This window comes from Takifugu flavidus, chromosome 4, assembly GCF_003711565.1.
Source record: "Takifugu flavidus isolate HTHZ2018 chromosome 4, ASM371156v2, whole genome shotgun sequence".
Lineage (NCBI taxonomy): Eukaryota > Metazoa > Chordata > Actinopteri > Tetraodontiformes > Tetraodontidae > Takifugu > Takifugu flavidus.
In genome coordinates, this window is record NC_079523.1 from 13,726,180 (window position 1) to 13,743,576 (window position 17,397).

The following is a 17,397-nucleotide window of genomic DNA, read 5'->3' on the forward strand; positions in this document are numbered from 1 at the left end:
GTAGCACCAGATAATTTAGAGGCTGAGCTGAAGACAGTCCTTTCACCATGTTGGCCTGTGGAAAACCAGTGTTGTCGGCCCGATGGACCAGCGTCCCCGTCGTTGCCGGACCACCGTTGGCCACCAGTTGGGTTTTGGGATCAAAGTGGGGGCGTTTCCTGTATCCGGTTCTCCTCACGGATCCATGACTACAACATGTTGCTGCAAGTGCAGAGACGTTTGCTCTGGAAAGAACTTTAGAGCACATTCAGTGCTGCAGGATGAGGGGCTGGAAAAGGTGCCAGTTCTTTTCTCACTGCAGGGAACAGTTAAAAAAAGCAGCTTAAACTCTGAAAACATGAAAATGATACAGAGACATCATTGATTTATTGATTCAGTTGTTATCCAGAATGGATTAGAAATGTTCCTGTTTGATAAAAATGCAGTGAATTGGGATTATTGAACTACAACCTCTCCAGATTATTTACCTTCATCACAGTCTCATCACTATTTCTGATGTTTCCTCAGGATGGACGAGGACAGAGCAGAGTCCACAGTGCCCAGCTGTGTGTCCTGAAGAGTGACCACTCCAAAGGTGGACGAATAAACTTCAGAAGTTCAGACCAAATGTAAGAAAACTAAAGTGTGATGATGTGTTTGTGTGGCAGCTGTTAGTCACATTAACAGCAGCAGGTTGTGAGTTTATTATTGGAGATGTTTAACACTTAAACCTCAGACAGTCATATAGTTACAGACTTAATGTGAATATTGTTGATTAGAAACAAGAATCAGGTTTAAACTGGAAGATGAATTCAGACATAAATGCTGGAACAATATTGAGTCTTGATCAGGTTCTTTCATCCTATAAATCAAAGGACTAATAGAGATGTGTTTCATAGTGAGAGGGGGGAGCACATCCTATCAAACTGGGACCAGTCAGCTCCACCAGGAGAGTCCTCTTGTTCACAATCTGGAAGCAGATCTGGAGATGCTGAAATGAAGCCCAAACAAAGTAAAACTGTTCAGTATGAGATTTAATTTGTGATGTCATGAATTTGTAGTTGTGTTGATGATTTATTATAGATGGAAATCATTGGTTTACTTATGTTCAGGAAGGGATCTGCAGGAGGTGATAGAAGGTCATAAGATGAGTCTGAAGAGAAGATGTGAACATGTGACTGAAGGAACTAATGAAGCAGGAAGTGGAACCCTGCTGAACAAGATCTACACTGAGCTCTACATCACTGAGGGACAAAGTGAGGAGGTGGACACACAACATGAGGTGAGACAGCTTGAGAGAACCTCCAAGAAGAACATCCAGGACACTCCAATCAAATGCCAGGACATCTTCAAAGTCTTATCTGAGCAACAGAGACACATCAGAGTGGTTCTGACCAACGGTGTCGCCGGCGTTGGAAAAACCTTCTCAGTGCAGAAGTTCAGTCTGGACTGGGCAGAAGGTTTGGAGAACCAAGACATCAGTCTGGTGCTTCCGCTCTCATGCAGGGAGCTGAACTTGATCAGAGATGAGCAGCACAGTCTTCTCTCACTGCTTCATGTTTTCCATCCAACATTACAGAAGATCAGAGCAGAAGATCTGACTGTCTGGAAACTTCTGTTCATCTTTGATGGCCTGGATGAAAGCAGATTTTCACTGGGTTTCAACAAGCATCAGGTCATCTCTGATGTCACACAAGTATCGTCCGTTGGTGTGCTCCTGGTGAACCTCATCCAGGGGAACCTGCTTCCCTCAGCTCTCATCTGGATCACCTCCAGACCTGCAGCAGCCCATCAGATTCCTCCCTGGTGTGTTGACAGGATCACAGAAGTACGAGGCTTCACTGACTCCCAGAAGGAGGAGTACTTCAGGGGGAGGTTCAGTGATGAAGATCTGTCCAAGAGAATCATCTCACACATCAAGGCCTCCAGGAGCCTCCACATCATGTGTCTGATCCCAGTTTTCTGCTGGATCACTGCTATAGTTCTGGAGGACATGATGACCAGAGACCAGAGAAGAGAGCTGCCCCAAACCCTGACTGACCTCTACTCACACTTCCTGAGGGTTCAGATAAAGAGGAAGAAGCAGAAGTATGGAGGAAAGCAGAGACCAGAGGAACTGACTAAGGCTGATAAAAAACTCCTTCTGAAGTTGGGTCGGCTGGCGTTTGAACATCTGGAGAAAGGAAACATCATGTTCTACTCAGAAGACCTGGAGCGATGTGGACTGGACGTCTCTGAGGTGTCGGTGTACTCAGGAGTTTGTACAGAGATCTTCAAGAGAGAGAGTGTGATCTTCCAGAAATCAGTCTACTGCTTTGTTCATCTGAGCATTCAGGAGTTTCTGGCTGCCGTCTACATGTTCCACCGTTACACCATCAAGAATAAAGGGATTATGGAGTCTTTTCCAAAATATTCGAAACCAATATCCTTTTCCAGTTTGTTGGGTTGTTAAATGACGATCCAGTCAAATCTCTTGATGACTTCCTCAGGAGAGCACTAATGAAATCTCTCAAAAGTGAAAATGGCCACCTGGACTTGTTTGTTCGCTTCCTTCATGGTCTCTCTCTGGAGTCCAATCAGAGGATCTTGGGTGGACTGTTGGAACAGAGGGAGAACCACCCAGAAACCATCCAGAAGGTCCTCATCAACCTGAAGGAGGTGAACAGTTATAAAATCTCCCCAGACAGAAGCATCAACATCTTCCACTGTCTGATGGAATGAAGGATCAGTCAGTCCATCAGGAGATCCAAGAGTTCCTGAAGTCAGAGAAGAAATCAGAGAGGAGACTGTCAGAGATCCACTGTTCAGCTCTGGCCTACCTGCTGCAGATGTCAGAGGAGGTTCTGGATGAGCTGGACCTGCTGCAGTACAACACCTCAGAGGAGGGACGACGTCGCCTGATTCCAGCTGTGAGGAACTGCAGGAAGGCCGTGTAAGTAAAGATTTTTGGGGCCGGACATCGGCGTTTAAATCAAGCGAGTGGATCATGTCAGGTAGCAATACCCCCTCCAGTGGTCATTCCTTCAATTCTTTATCTCCATTGCAGCGTCCATAAATTAAAAAACAACAATTCATCCAGAAATGTTCAACACTGGCTGGATATAAGTTCAAAGGTCAATCCAGACAAACCAACATAAGGCAGGAATAATAGGAGCCACAAGTTAACTGACTATCATGAAATGACTGTCATGTCATTAAATAACTTTTGTTTGTTTGTATACATCGTATTCAAACGACAGAAAAACACATTTTAACTAATGACACGTGACTATTTTGCTTCATTTGTTCAACGTAAAAACAGCCGGCCTCGTTGGTTTAAATGGGTGTTTTAGGTCTTTGTGGCGGTTCCGTTTGGAGCCTTTATGTGACCCACAAAGTTGTTTGACCCTTTCCACACCCGTTAGGTGGCAACTTCATCACTAGCAACAAAAGGTGCAGTGAAAATGATTTGAAGGAAACAGGCAGATATAACAGAAGCTGAGGGCAATCGATGCAACCAGAGACTCTGATGTCATCGATCGGATCGCTGAATTAAGACTTGACGCACCATCGTACAAATTGGATGAAATGCAAAATATCCAAAGAGCCGATAGACAGATAAAAAGATGCACGCTTCTTTAAACCATTTGCTATAATCATTTTAAATATTGAGTAATTATGAGCTGTTCTAAAATAAGACAAATGTTGAGAATAATTCAGTTGCATTTCAGATCTGATGGTCGTTCAAACTGTTGCTCTACGGTGTTGAATTTAGCTTTTCCAGGAAATGAGCTACATTTGTGTTAGGTAGATTCTCAGATAAGTTGATTAGAAATCCCAAAGTTTGACTCACTATTTTTGTTTCATACACAACAGACTGTCTGGTAGTTTTCTTTCAACGAGTCATTGGGAAGTTGTGGCCTCAGCAATGACGTCAAACCCTTCTCATCTACGGGAGCTGGACTTAAGCAAGAACCAAAACCTGACAGATGCCGTAGTAAAGTTACTGTCTTCTGCAATGATGCATCCAAACTGCAGACTGGAGACGCTCAGGTCAGGAGGCCTCTGTTGGTCTTTTCTAAATTTCTTTACATTTTCTGCTTTTCTCTTCATTTTCATATTTAGAAATGTGTTTTTATTTGCCCCATTTATTCCTTTTCCAGACTGAGTGACTGCAGTTTATCAGAGATCAGCTGTGACTCTCTGGCCTCGGCGCTGAGGTCCAATCCCTCCCATCTGAGGGTTCTGGAGCTGAGTAAGAACCAGCTGAAGGATCCAGGAGTGAAGCTGCTCTGTGGTTTTCTCCAGGATCCTCTCTGTCAGCTGGAGACTCTCAGGTCAGCTTTCTTTTATCTTCGACATAACAACTAAACAATGAAAGGCTTCAAGATAAACTCCATTGACTTTTGGAGAAGAGAAGTGTAGTATGAATTTAAATGAGCCATTGAAAGTCAATTTTATAGATACTCTTTAACTATGTTGTTGCTGTAATATCCCAGTTTATCAGTGGGGGGCAGAGCTCTCCTGACTCCAAGGGCCCAGATTAAATAATGAAATAAAATGAAATAATGATTTTGAGCAAGTGTAATATGACTTTTCCTCCAATAAGAGATCATTTCTTGCCATGATTCCTTATCCAGACTGAGTGACTGCAGTTTATCAGAGATCAGCTGTGACTCTCTGGCCTCGGCGCTGAGGTCCAATCCCTCCCATCTGAGGGTTCTGGAGCTGAGTCTAACCAGCTAAAGGATCCAGCAGTGAAGCTGCTCTGTGGTGCTCTCCAGGATCCTCTCTGTGAGCTGGAGACTCTCAGGTCAGTCAGAGATGATCCAGTACTTTCCCAGGTGTAACTAGTTAGACAGTAACTGTTTCCATGTTTGATCTTTGTTATAAACGTAGTGTTACAGTTCTCAGAAAAAAGACCACACAGGACAGATTTGCAGTATTAAACTGGTTGTGGAAATCTGTCCCATGTGAGGATGGTCATCAATGACTAGAAAGGAAGTATCAGTTGTAGATTTGTCTTGTTTTATTTTAGGCTGGCCACAAAACCGCCCAAACATTCAGACCAATCAAAAATGGTTCTTCCTGTCTTTTAAAGATCAGAAGGAAAACTAGAAACCCCAAAAAGAAAGCTGCTGCAGTGTGCCATGCCCCTTCTCTCCTGAGAAAAGCCATCCCAAAAAAAGAGAAAAGCCCAAGTGTGAAGTGAGCACCCTGTTAAACCTTGGTACCGAAAGCCTGCAGTCATTCTCATCTTAGGTGGCTTCATTCCAGCCAGAAGCCCAAACCTGCCTCCCTCTTAAAGGGGCAGCAGGTCAGTCCAACCACAGAAACCTTCATGAAGATCTGAAGCTTTCAGCATCCACAATTGTTGCACCTCACTTCCATTGGAGTCCAAATCAGAAGTCAACAAGTTGATTCTACAACGATTCTACACAATGCAACCATTTTAAAAAGGTTTCCATCCATAAGTTTTCACACATTTTTATATAAATCTGTTTGTTCATCGCCTCCTTCTGTTGTAATGGTCATTAAAGAAAATGACCTTATTTGAGTTTTCTCCTCACAAATATGACTTTCTATGAACGATGCAATAAATGCAGCTTGCAATCTAAGACAATATGGAAGTATGTGTATATAATAGTAGTGGAAGTAGCTCATAAAATAATACATTTGCTCTTCTCATCGAATCTCTCTATGTTATTAAAGAAAAACCTGCTCTTAGTCAACAACATCTAAGAGATCAGCCAAAAATCCTAATTTTATACAATATAATCTAAAACAGTAGAGAAGACTCTTTCTGCAGAGACACTGGTGGCAGGAATGCAGAAGTATCACCTGCTCAACTTGGAAGGTGGAGCAGAAACCACCAGCTGAGAAGGTCCTCAGCGAGAGGAAGTGGTGGAGAACCATGAAACTTGCTAAGCTCCACCTCAGCTCCAGAGACGGGCTGAGCTGGAGCTGTGGCACCAGGTATCGCCCAGAAGAGCCTCCAACAAACAAGCTCTTCTCTTGGGAGGAGAGGGCTTTGAATCTCAGCTCAGTGTGCTTGTCTCTAGTAGGTGGCAGCTGCACCTTTTCCTGAGCTCCTTGTTGATGCCCTGAGGGGAATTGATGCTCCTGCAATGTTCTCTGGCAGCATTGAGCTTGCAGTGGGGCAATCAAACACACTGTGGGGTGGCTCTCTTTCCTTCTCTCATCTGGAGAACAAGTGACACCAGCTGCCAATCATTGTTGGAGAAATGTGCAGTCAGGGGAACGATGCGTCCAGACTATAGCCACCCTTCCAGCATCCAGCAGTGTCTAAAACCTTTGATTTGGTTTCACCAGAGAGTGTAGGGATTGCAGGGTCGCTGCAGCATCGCCCACAAGCTATCAGGAGTGGGTCGCTTTGTCCCAACTCCTGACAAGAGTTGAGTGCTATTGAGAAATGTGGTCTCACAAACTTGGAAGGTATTTTGACCTACACACACTTTACATACGGTGTAGATCTTGTCCAACCGCCCTGAAAGAACCCAAAATAGGAACATACGGCAGATAAGCCGGTGCAGGACCAGAGGTTTGTTGCTTGTAAGCTGTGTTTTGCTCTGGTACATGTTGATTTTTATTTGTCTTCTCTCAAAATAATTGTTATTTTAGACTAAGAGGATGCAGATTATCAGAGACCAGCTGTGATTCTGTGGCCTCAGCTCTGAAGTCCAACCTCTCCCATCTGAGGGTTCTGGACCTGAGCCACAACCCGTTGCAGGATTCAGGAGTGAAGCGGCTCTGTTCTGTACTGGAGAGTCCAAACTGTAAACTGGAGAGGCTCAGGTCAGTCTTCATTTTTCTACCTATATACCAGCTGCTAAGATGGTGAAGTGAGGCTGTTCTCAACACTGCTGTGATGCACCACATTAAAAAAATTCCTTGTAATATCGTGAATTCAGGTCTGACCCAACTAAGAACTAACGTAGGTTTAGTAATGACGCAGATAACATGCAGACCTGCACCGTATAACCTTATCCTGCATTTTTCAGATTGATTAAGTGCAGTTTATCAGAGATCAGCTGTGGCTCTCTGGCCTCGGCGCTGAGGTCCAATCCCTCCCATCTCAGAGAACTGGACCTGAGTCGGAACCAGCTGCAGGATTCAGGAGTGAAGCAGCTCTGTGGTTTTCTCCACTTTCCAAACTGCCGACTGGAAACTCTGGGGTAAACACCATTCTCAAAAATGTCCATTATTCCATCCGAGGGTCCTCACACTTTCTGAGTGTGTGTGTTGTGCCCAGTTCCTTCAGGAGGGAGGGCCACACAGGGACCACTTATTCATGATAAACTGATTTAAGGACAATGAAAAAGCCGACAGATGGTAACCAAAATTAGACAAAACTAGGTGAGGGTGCCTGGTAGACACCAGCCAACGAGGAGGGAGATGGTGAGGGAGACAGGAAGTCATCTAAGACAGGTTGTGCCTTTAAAGATGAGCCACAGGTGACATGGATCTCCATGATGAGATGGGAGGGAAAGAGGTGGGAGAACCTGGGAAGAGTGAGGGCCAGAACAATATATATTCTCCTTTGGATCAGTGCAAACCTGAGAGGTTGGAATTGTGGTAATTACATATTACTATCATTTTTTAACCTGTAACTAAATTAAATATTTACAGATCATGCCTTTGATGAACCTTTCAGATTAATACTGGTTTCACTTATAACCTTATAAAAGTTTCCCTTCTTTATTTAGATTAAGGTACTGCAGCTTATCAGAGATCAGCTGTGGCTCTCTGGCCTCGGCGCTGAGGTCCAATCCCTCCCATCTCAGAGAACTGGACCTGAGTCAGAACGAGCTGCAGGATTCAGGAGTGAAGCTGCTGTCTGATCTCGTAGAGAATCCACACTATGGGCTGGAGACATTGAGACGGTAGCTGGTTGTAGCCAGTCAACTCCCGCTCATCTGCTGCATCACTCACTGACCACTGGTGAAGAGCATCTGTGGAAACATCTGCCGTCTACTCCCTCCATAGATGAAAAATTCAGTTTTTAAAAAGCGCTGGTGGACTTTCAGGAGATCAGTCGATGGTCGACAAAGCAGAAGCAGCTTTGCCTTGAAGTTAAATTAGTTCCTGGTATCACACAGTGCATCTTTATAAAGTTCTAAATGGCTCCTCGGCCACTCTTAGAAGCATGAAAACATTCTCTTAATTGTCTCTTCAAATGTCTGTATTATACGTTACTATTTTACATAATGCCTTCAGAACCTTTAGGGTTTAGTATTTACTGTTTCACCTGCAGCCAGCAATCATCCAATCATCCAAAATGGCGCCCAGAGCGGTCGCCTTGGCGTCTCGCTGCGTTCTTGTTTGTCTATTTGTTTGTTAATTGTGTGTCTGCCTGCTCTTACACCCGTGAAGAGCTACTAAACATCAGGACTCTCACCCCCACGGACTTACTTCCAGTTTTTCTGGCTCCTGCAGCCGACCTGGTTCACTTTTTGGTCCAAAAGGTGAGATGGCGGAGGAGAGGAAGACGGGCCGGTGCCCTGGCGAGACTACGCAGGAGAGGCTCGCGCACGGCGCTGCCTGGGATCTTTCTGTCCAACGCCAACTCACTTTTAACAAAATGGACGAACTGAAGTTGCTGATGCGGATCAAAGATTTCTCCACCTCGTGTGTTCTCTGCTTCACTGAAACCTGGTTCAGGAAAGAGACACCGGACAGCGCGCTCCTCCTCGGGGGATTCCAGCTTTCCTCCTCGGGGGATTCCAGCTGTTCCTCCTCGGGGGATTCCAGCCGCTCCTCCTCGGGGGATTCCAGCTGCTCCTCCTCGGGGGGTTCCAGCTGCTCCTCCTCGGGGTTCCAGCTGCTCCTCCTCGGGGGATTCCAGCTGCTCCTCCTCGGGGGATTCCAGCTGTTCCTGGCGCTCTCTGGCGAGAGAGCAGGCGGTGGAGTCTGCTTCTACATCAGCAGCGACTGGTGCACTGATGTGACCGTGATCTCTCAGCACTGTTCTCCTGCTGTGGAACACCTCTTCATCAACTGCAGACCCTTCTATTCTCCGCGTGAGTTCGCTTCATTCATTCTGGCCTCTGTTTACATCTCGCCAGATGCGGACGTGCGCGAGGCTCAGCGCACGCTCGCGGACTGTATTCAACAAGTGGAGCGGACCTATCCCGACGCTCTGGTTATCGTGCTTGGTGACTTTAATCAGAGCAACCTGAGATACGAGCTCCCCAGGTACAAACAGTTCATCAAATGCCCCACCAGAGCAGAGAACACGCTGGATCACTGCTACACCACAGTGAAGGACGCGTATCGGGCCGTCCCCCGTGCTGCACTAGGACTGTCTGATCACGTGATGGTCCACCTGATCCCCACATACAGACAGAAACTTTAACTAACAAAGCCATCCGTGAGCACCACGAAGAGATGGACCAGTGAGGCTGTGGAGGAGCTGCGCACGTGCCTGGATACAACTGACTGGGACATGTTTAAAGGGGCCACACATGATCTGGATGAGTACACGGACACTGGGACCTCATATATCCACTTTTGTGAGGAGCGCATTCTACCAACGCGCACTAGGGTGAGTTACTCCAATGACAAGCCCTGGTTCACACCGAGACTCAGACAGATCAGGAAAGAAAAGAAGCAGTGCTGAAAAGTGGAGACAGAGACTGCTCCAGAGAGGCCAAATACCGGTTTAGCAAGGAACTGAGGAGAGCTAAATCTGTGTATTCGGAGAAACTTCAGCAGCAGTTTACTGCTAACGACTCTGCTTCTGTGTGGAGAGGCCTGAGGCAGATCACCGACTACAGGCCTCAGGCTCCAGAGGGTCAGGACGACAAAGCCCTTTGTCAGAGTCTGTCCCTCCACTATGCCCAACACCTCCCCCCCCCAGTGCCACTGCCCCCATGGACCTCACTCCATCAAAGGCAGTCCCCTCCTCCTCCCCCCCTCCACTCATCATCAGTCCCCCCCCCATCACTTACCACCAGTTCCCCCCTCCTCCCCCCCTTCATTCACCATCAGTGAACAGGATGTGCGCAGGCAGTTCGCCAGGTTGAACCCGCGCAAGGCCCCTGGCCCGGACGGCGTGTCTCCTTCCACCCTGAGGCACTGCGCAGAGGAGCTGACTCCTGTCTTCACAGACATCTTCAACTCCTCCCTGGAGTCGTGCCAGGTGCCAGCCTGCCTCAAAACCTCAACCATCGTCCCTGTCCCCAAGAAGCCACGGATCACTGGGCTTAACGACTACAGACCTGTGGCGCTCACCTCTGTAGTCATGAAGTCCTTAGAGCGCCTGATCCTGCCACACCTCAAGTCCATCACCACCCCCCTCCTGGATCCACTGCAGTTCGCCTACAGAGCCAACAGATCTGTGGACGACGCGGTCAACCTGGCCCTTCACTCCATCCTGCAGCATCTGGACTCCCCGGGAACCTACGCGAGGATCCTGTTCGTGGACTTCAGCTCTGCATTCAACACCATCCGCCCCGCTCTGCTACAGGACAAGCTGTCCCAGCTTAGTGTGCCTGCCTCCCTCTGCAGGTGGATCACTCACTTCCTGACGGATCGGAGGCAGTATGTGCGGCTGGGGAAGAGTCTCGGACTCTATCACCATCAGCACCGGATCACCCCAGGGCTGTGTACTTTCCCCCCTGCTCTTCTCCCTGTACACTAACTGCTGCCCCTCAAGCCACCAGTCTGTCAAACTGATCAAGTTTGCGGATGACACCACCCTCACCGGGCTCATCTCCAATGGCAACGAGACTGCCTACAGGAGGGAGGTGGCTCGACTGGTGTCCTGGTGCGGACACAACAACCTGCAGCTGAATGCTCAGAAGACAGTGGAGATGATTGTGGACTTCAGGAAAGTCACAGCCCCTTTGCCCCCCCTTGCCCTCATGGACTCCCCCATCACCATCGCGGACTCCTTCCGCTTCCTGGGCACCACCATCACCCGGGACCTTAAGTGGGAGCCAACCATCAGCTCCCTCATCAAGAAGGCCCAGCAAAGGATGTTCTTCCTACGGAAGCTGAGGAAGCTCAAACTGCCTCCCAGGATGTTGGCGCAGTTTTATACGGCCATCATCGAGTCCATCCTCACCTCCTCCATCACCGTGTGGTTCGCTGGTGCCACCGTCAGGGACAGACTGAGGCTGCAGCGCGTCGTGCGCGCTGCCGAGAAGGTGATGGGCTGCAGGCTTCCATCCATCCAGGACCTGTATATCTCCAGGACCCGGAGGTATGCAGGTCGGATCACGGCCGACCCTTCCCACCCTGGTCACGGACTGTTTTCCCCCCTCCCCTCAGGCAGGAGACCACGGTCCATTCGGACCAGAACCTCCCGCTACATGAACAGCTTCTTCCCCTCTGCCATCAGGCTGCTGAACACCAAGTGACTTATCACAGCAATAAATAATCCAGCAATACCAGGGTCACAGCAAGGGAACCAAGGGTCACAGCCTGAGCGCATGCGCAGTGAGGGGCGCTGAGCGCGCCACACTGGTCAGCGTTAATTGGGAGCGCGTCAGAGCGGAGCCAGTTGTCTTCATCGCCTGAAGAGATCGGCCCAGATGAAGTTCGGACGGTATTGTTTATCTCAGACGAATTTTAAGTCATTTTCCTGACTGTGTCATATTTATAGTTTGGTTAGTGGCTATTGCTTTATGTTGTTATGTTTGGTAGTTGGGTTTCTGTTTGTTAATTGGGTGGTTGCATTGCGATGGTTGTTCTGAGGATTATACCCTTTATTTAGTGTCAGACGACATTATTGTGGTCGTATTTAAGCTGTTAAGTGTGTGACAATTTCTGTCCAAGCTTTATATCGTTAATTACCACGTGAAGTGCGTGTTAATTTATGCGTGTAGATACCTCTATTTGACCACTAGATGGCAGCATAGTTACTCAAGAGACGCCATTATTTGGAACGCTTTTATTCTCGTTTATAGTTGAGAATTAAGTTAAGTCTGGTTAATTAACAGATTAAGTTTCTTTAAAAATTTCGGTTTTTTTGGCCCAATTTACGCATTGGTGGTTCAGTGGTAGAATTCTCGCCTGCCACGCGGGAGGCCCGGTTCGATTCCCGGCCAATGCATAACATTTTTTCTTAATCTTATGTTTTATTGAATTTGATCATATGAGAACACTCTATAGCTTTTTTTAGCGGGTGTGTGTGGGGGGGTGGGGGGGGGGGGGGGGGGGGATTCTTCCGCCGCTAGTAGGCGCCTTTTTCCCCTTTAGACTCAGCGACACTGCGCTCTCTCTCTCTCTCTCGCTCTCTCTCCTCTATATATCGCTTACGAAGGTGAACAGCGTTTGTGTTTTAATGTTTAAAGTTACTGTGCATACATAAGCTGTTATTTTCTATAGTCAACTACAATCTGCCATGTCTCCAAAGATGTACTCATCCTCTGGTGGTTTCTGCAGGTGTGGGAAGACCTCAAGTAATTGTTGGCACAGTGGACAGCATTTCATCTTTTTCTCGTGAATCTGCTGCAAGGCCTGTGGAAAGACCTGGTTTGCTGACAACCCTCGATGGCTGGAAAAGCTGCCTAACCGTTCATCATCAGAGCAGATCAAAGACAGTGTTCTGTAGAACCAGCCACTGAAACAGCAGCGCTAGTGGGAATGCTAGTTTTGTTGTTTTTCTCCATTGTATTTAGTCTTTTAGTTGAATATTTATGTCAGCAATTAAGTCATCAGAAATCTACCCCCAATGTGCCTACGACACATCAACTGAAAGCACTTTCTGACTTTTCTGTCTTGTTGAAGCATCTGTGGTCGCTCAGTTGCTCTAACTTCATTTTATTACACCTATTCAACATTTAGAAAAAGCTCAGTGTGTCCTATTGCTGTGGTAATTGTTCATTTTGCTGGAGATGGACTTAAAAGGATGCACTGATTGAATGGTAAAATGGCTAGCACAATAAAATATCAATGTATTTTAATTATAACAGAAAATGGCAAAAATGACAGAATGCATAAAATAAATGAAAGCAGATGCACATGGGGGTGTGAACACCTACATCTTCTGCTGGATTCAAAGAGTGTTTGCATTTTTTACATTTTTAAATAAGGATGCAAATAATTTGAGCAGTCTGAAATTATGAAATTACAATATTAATGGAAAAACTCATTTTAGGATCCCACAATTATGTTGTGAATTACTTCAGCATAAAAAAATCCCCAAAAACTAAAAGCCATTATACATAGAACATTTTTTCCAGGACAACTTCTGCATTTATGAAGCCCCGTGATTTCAGGAAACAGTCTTCTTCAGACCAGTGGCCCAAAAGGAGCCTCTGGGTTTAGGATTAGGGGAAGGGAATGCGTTTACTCTTGGTGGAACGGCCGAGGGGAGGGGTCCAGAGCCGGGCGGCAAGGCAGAGGTACCGATGAGGGGCGAGCGGCAGACGACGTCGAGGCCAGGCAGAGGAGTCGAAGCCGGGGAAGCAGATTATAGCTGGAGCCACGGAGGCAGAGTGCGTGGTCGGAGACAGGAAGCAGGCAGGTTTCCTGGGGAACAGGCGAGGCGGGCAGGATGAAGACAGGCAGGTCTGGGATGAGCTGCAGCGGAGCTGACAGGTGAGTGGAGTTGGCCTGATGAGGTGGGAGTGGCTGACAGGTAGAGTGGAAAACTACTGAGGGCAGGAAGCAAGGAAAAGTGTTGGGGTTCACTTTTTCCAAAATTTTAGAATCCTGCTCCAGACCCCTTTCTTCTTCTTCTTTTTCTCCTTCTTTTCAATGTAGTTCTGATGAAAGGAGGAATTGGTTTTAGTTTTCACATCCACACATTTAAACTTCCAAAACCAGGAGTGACGGGACAAACAAATCTGCGGCTGCTTACCCAAAGCTGCTGGAAGTTCTCTTGGAAGCGCTCAGTTTCCTGCTTCCTCTCCTCCTCTTGCTGTTTGCGCAGGGTCTCTTGTTCGTGGAGTTTCTCCTCCAGCTCTGACTGGTGTTTTCTCCAGCGCTGAGCTTCGGTCTGCCAGGACTCGATCAACGTGGTCAGCTGCTTCTTCAAGCAGTCGTCCCTCTTCCCTCATCCCTCTCTCAAGCTGCTGTCTCAGCTTCTCCTCTCTCTCACGCATCTCACGCTGGTCTCTCTTTCCCTCCAGGAGCTTCCTCTGGAATTCTTCCTGCACGCCAATGAGCCTCTGCCTCATCCACCCTCCATCTGCTGTTCTTTTTCTGAGAATTGCAGTTTCAGAGCCTCTTCTTTCTTGGAGAGCTCTACGTGGTCTCCGTGCTCCGGACTCTGGTGGCTGTCATTGGTTCCACTGCGCAACTTCTCCTCCAGATCAGAGCACTTGTCTTGGCTGACTGTGAGATCAGCCCTTGCCTGGTTCAGCTGGGTCAGGGTGTCCATATGAGCCACTGTTCTTATCTGGCGCCTTTTGGTGCTCCGGCTCAACTGCTCGTCCTTCTCAGCCAGCTGTTCTTTTAGCTGCCTGACTTCATGCTGAAGCTCCGTCACTGACCTCAGCAGCTTTTTGTTCTCTTCCTGTATCTTCTCCATTGGTCTTCCTGTTCTTACTTTTTTGTTTAAAATGTAGACCACTTTAGCAGCTTCTGTTATGTTATTCTGTTATGCTGTTTCACTAACACAAGTAGATAGTTTAAGTATATTAGGATTTATGTTTAGGAGTAGAGTTTTAGTCTTTGATGTTGTGCCTTTTATGTCAGGCTTTGAACCAGGCGTGTCCAAACCCAGGCAGCAAGTAGCCCTGACCACTCCAGGTGTCCCAGAGGCTGCCTGAAAAGAAAAACGGGAGCTGAAACATGAATTTAATAATCAGGTGTTTTATTTAGCAGCCCCCTCTGGGATACCTTACGGAGCATATCAATAACAACAAGCCCTAAATGTTGTTCAGGAATTTTATTTATTGGCTTCCAGTACATACTCTGCAGATCCAACTAATCAGGACAGTAGCCTAAATGCATTGGCGGTGAGAGCATATACACATTTTAAGCCCCGCCCATCCCTACCCATTGGTCTGCCCCATACATGTAGCTGGAGCTTACCTTCTCTGTGAAAGACTGTAAAACTGCCGCTTCCCTCCCACACCCACCATCACACCTTTGTGTTTGACAGTGTAGAAGCCGATCGCCTGACTCTCCCCACAACAGGCTGCAGCTTTCGGTGCGGGGGTGCAGGGAGAAACACACGGTCTCATCCAAAGATCTGTCCACATCCCGACTGAGCAGGAACACTATCACCCTCTCCACAATCGACTGGACCTGGAGAGGAAAAAACACTGATTTAGGAGGACCAACTGTTCCCACAAGTCCTATATTACCAAAAAATACTACATTCACATGTTCCTGTTGCCTTTCACATAGTTTTGAGGCTCCAGTTGATCCAGTTTCTATCTTCCATTGCAGTGTACTTTAACTCCAGGCTCCTCTATTGTACTTTTACCCCTCCACATTTCAGGCCAGTTAATTTACTAAACAATAAGAAGCATAATTTGTTAATCACTGACGTAAAGACGCTCTGTTACCGATAACAAAACACGTCTGGATTCGACTGTGGTTCGTAATACATCATCCACTGGCCACCACTCGTCATGCAGGTATACAGCCAAGACTGAGTTGTAAAACACGACACTTTACTGCTTGTCTTTCACGTCTGATGGGGGATCACAAGTCTGGTTCCGGACCTTGTGTTGGGTCACCGGAGGTGAAGCGCCAACAGTGTGCAGTCAGCTCCACCATCTTCAAACAGCTGCAAGCGTGTTACATTGTTTACTGTTATGGTTGTCTGAGGAAAAAAAGACCCAGGCGGTCTCCCATCCAAGTACTAACCAGGCCCGCCCCTGCTTAGCTTCCGAGATCAGGCGTTCTCTGGGTGGTATGGCCGTAAGCGAGAGCAGGTGCAAGAAAATGGCCTTTTGAAGTTAATACACTCAAACTTATTTTCTTGAAACACTTATTCTGGTGGAGGTTGTCCATTTTGCTTTGTCACAGAATGAAATCAAGTTAAAAGCAATGTGCCATGGCCGGGAATCGATCCGGGCCGGTGCGGCCAGTTGACAATTGCTGTAACAGACAACCTGATTGAAACCTCCTGAAGACCCCAGAGGGAGAGTTCGAATCCAGCTTTGGGCATTATCAAAGAGAAGATATTTGATTGAAAAATTCACGATCATAAAAATGTTTAAAGAGCATAGCAGTGTCTGTGAGGTTTATGAGCCACAAATGCTGCTCTTTTTAGGAGCACAGCCATCTATTAAACTGTAGTTTGTGTCATAGCATAGTTTTATTGACAAATTCTAAATTGCAAGTAGCAGATATGAACAGGGAAATGCTACGTTTCTGCTTATTCTGTTACAAATAATCTGATGAGATATGTGTGGAGTTAATTCAGTTGGGGATAGACAGATGGAATATTAGTGTTGTTAGTATGATACTTGAGTTCTTTAGATATTGTTTTCAATTCAGGAATCTGCCGCCTTGAGTTGGCTTTTGCGACGACCGCTCACAGCAGGAGCCCCGTCTGTAGTCACTGATACCAGCTTTTCCAGCGGCACTTTTTTCTCCACCAAAAACTCCTTCATCTCGTTATATGTGTCAACTCCCCTCGTTATATATGTCAACTCCCCTCGTAGTTGTCTTTAGGGGCAGGAGAGTGAGAAGTTCTTCTCTTGTGGAGAAAGAAACTTTCATGGTGAAAATGATCTGTCTTCTTTCTTTTTTCTGCCATCTTTTTATGGGTCAGTCGTCTCCTCGTTTTGGCTGCGCCCGCTAGGCTGTTTGGTCGTAGCGATCTGCGTAGACGCTACGTTTTGGTCATGCGCATCATACTGACCTTTGAACTATACTAGGTCATAGTTCAGTAAGTTCAGTAAGTTTTTTTAAATATATTGTTATTTCCAGTTTATGTGTAAGTGTGATTTAAACAAGAATAGCAAACCAAATAAATGAGATGCAGCTCATTGGTCAGTGGTGCTATTTGAGCTATTTCTAGAACAGGCCGGTGGGCGACTCATGTGGTTCTGAGGGGCGACCGGGTGCCCGCGGGCAACGTGTTGGTGACCCTTGGTCTAGTGAACCAAACTGAACCAACTGAAAACCTAACAAATATTTTACAATATGATCAGATAAATAAAGCAATAGTTTCTTATGGCTCTGTCAGTCATTTTTAATTTTCAAGAGGCACAAAAGACAAATTTGCTTTCTATAAAATCCCCATAACATGAACATTAAATGAATGAAGCGGTATTATTCAAGGCACCATCAGTAGATTTTCTCATTTAGCAAAAGTGGGCTAAATTTACTTCAAAGAAAAAAATTATAACAGCAATTTTCTATCATTCACTCAACTGAAATATTTTTAGAACATAATTGGATTGAAATACAATAACATAAAGTGCAAAAATCTATGAAGCAAAAACAACACTTTCTTCAAGGAAAAGGCACATGTGCAGTGAAAAATATTTACCTTTAACTTTT

At 46.5% G+C, this 17,397-nt stretch overlaps 2 protein-coding genes, 1 long non-coding RNA gene and 1 other non-coding gene across 4 annotated transcripts in view; all 4 read left to right on the forward strand.

Annotated features, from left to right (window-relative positions):
- LOC130523717 (NACHT, LRR and PYD domains-containing protein 12-like) overlaps positions 1-7,934 on the forward strand; it is a 95,811-nt gene extending 87,877 nt beyond the window's left edge. Inside the window, exon 15 of the transcript XR_008949979.1 lies at positions 7,686-7,934. The gene's annotated coding sequence lies outside the window, so the exon portion shown is untranslated. The remainder of the gene's footprint in view (positions 1-7,685) is intronic.
- Positions 586-2,627, forward strand: LOC130523721 (protein NLRC3-like). The gene is made up of 3 exons (XM_057029217.1): positions 586-608; positions 879-991; positions 1,092-2,627. Exons 2-3 carry the CDS (start codon positions 976-978, stop codon positions 2,429-2,431), a joined length of 1,356 nt encoding a protein of 451 aa, XP_056885197.1. The 5' UTR covers positions 586-608; positions 879-975; the 3' UTR covers positions 2,432-2,627.
- A 3,501-nt stretch (positions 7,935-11,435) lies between the features above and the next one.
- LOC130523740 (uncharacterized) lies at positions 11,436-12,987 on the forward strand. The gene is made up of 2 exons (XR_008949991.1): positions 11,436-11,530; positions 12,370-12,987. It is a non-coding gene; the product is annotated as an uncharacterized LOC130523740 (long non-coding RNA).
- trnag-gcc (transfer RNA glycine (anticodon GCC)) lies at positions 11,968-12,037 on the forward strand. The gene has a single exon. It is a non-coding gene; the product is annotated as a tRNA-Gly (tRNA).
- Positions 12,988-17,397: the final 4,410 nt, after the last annotated feature.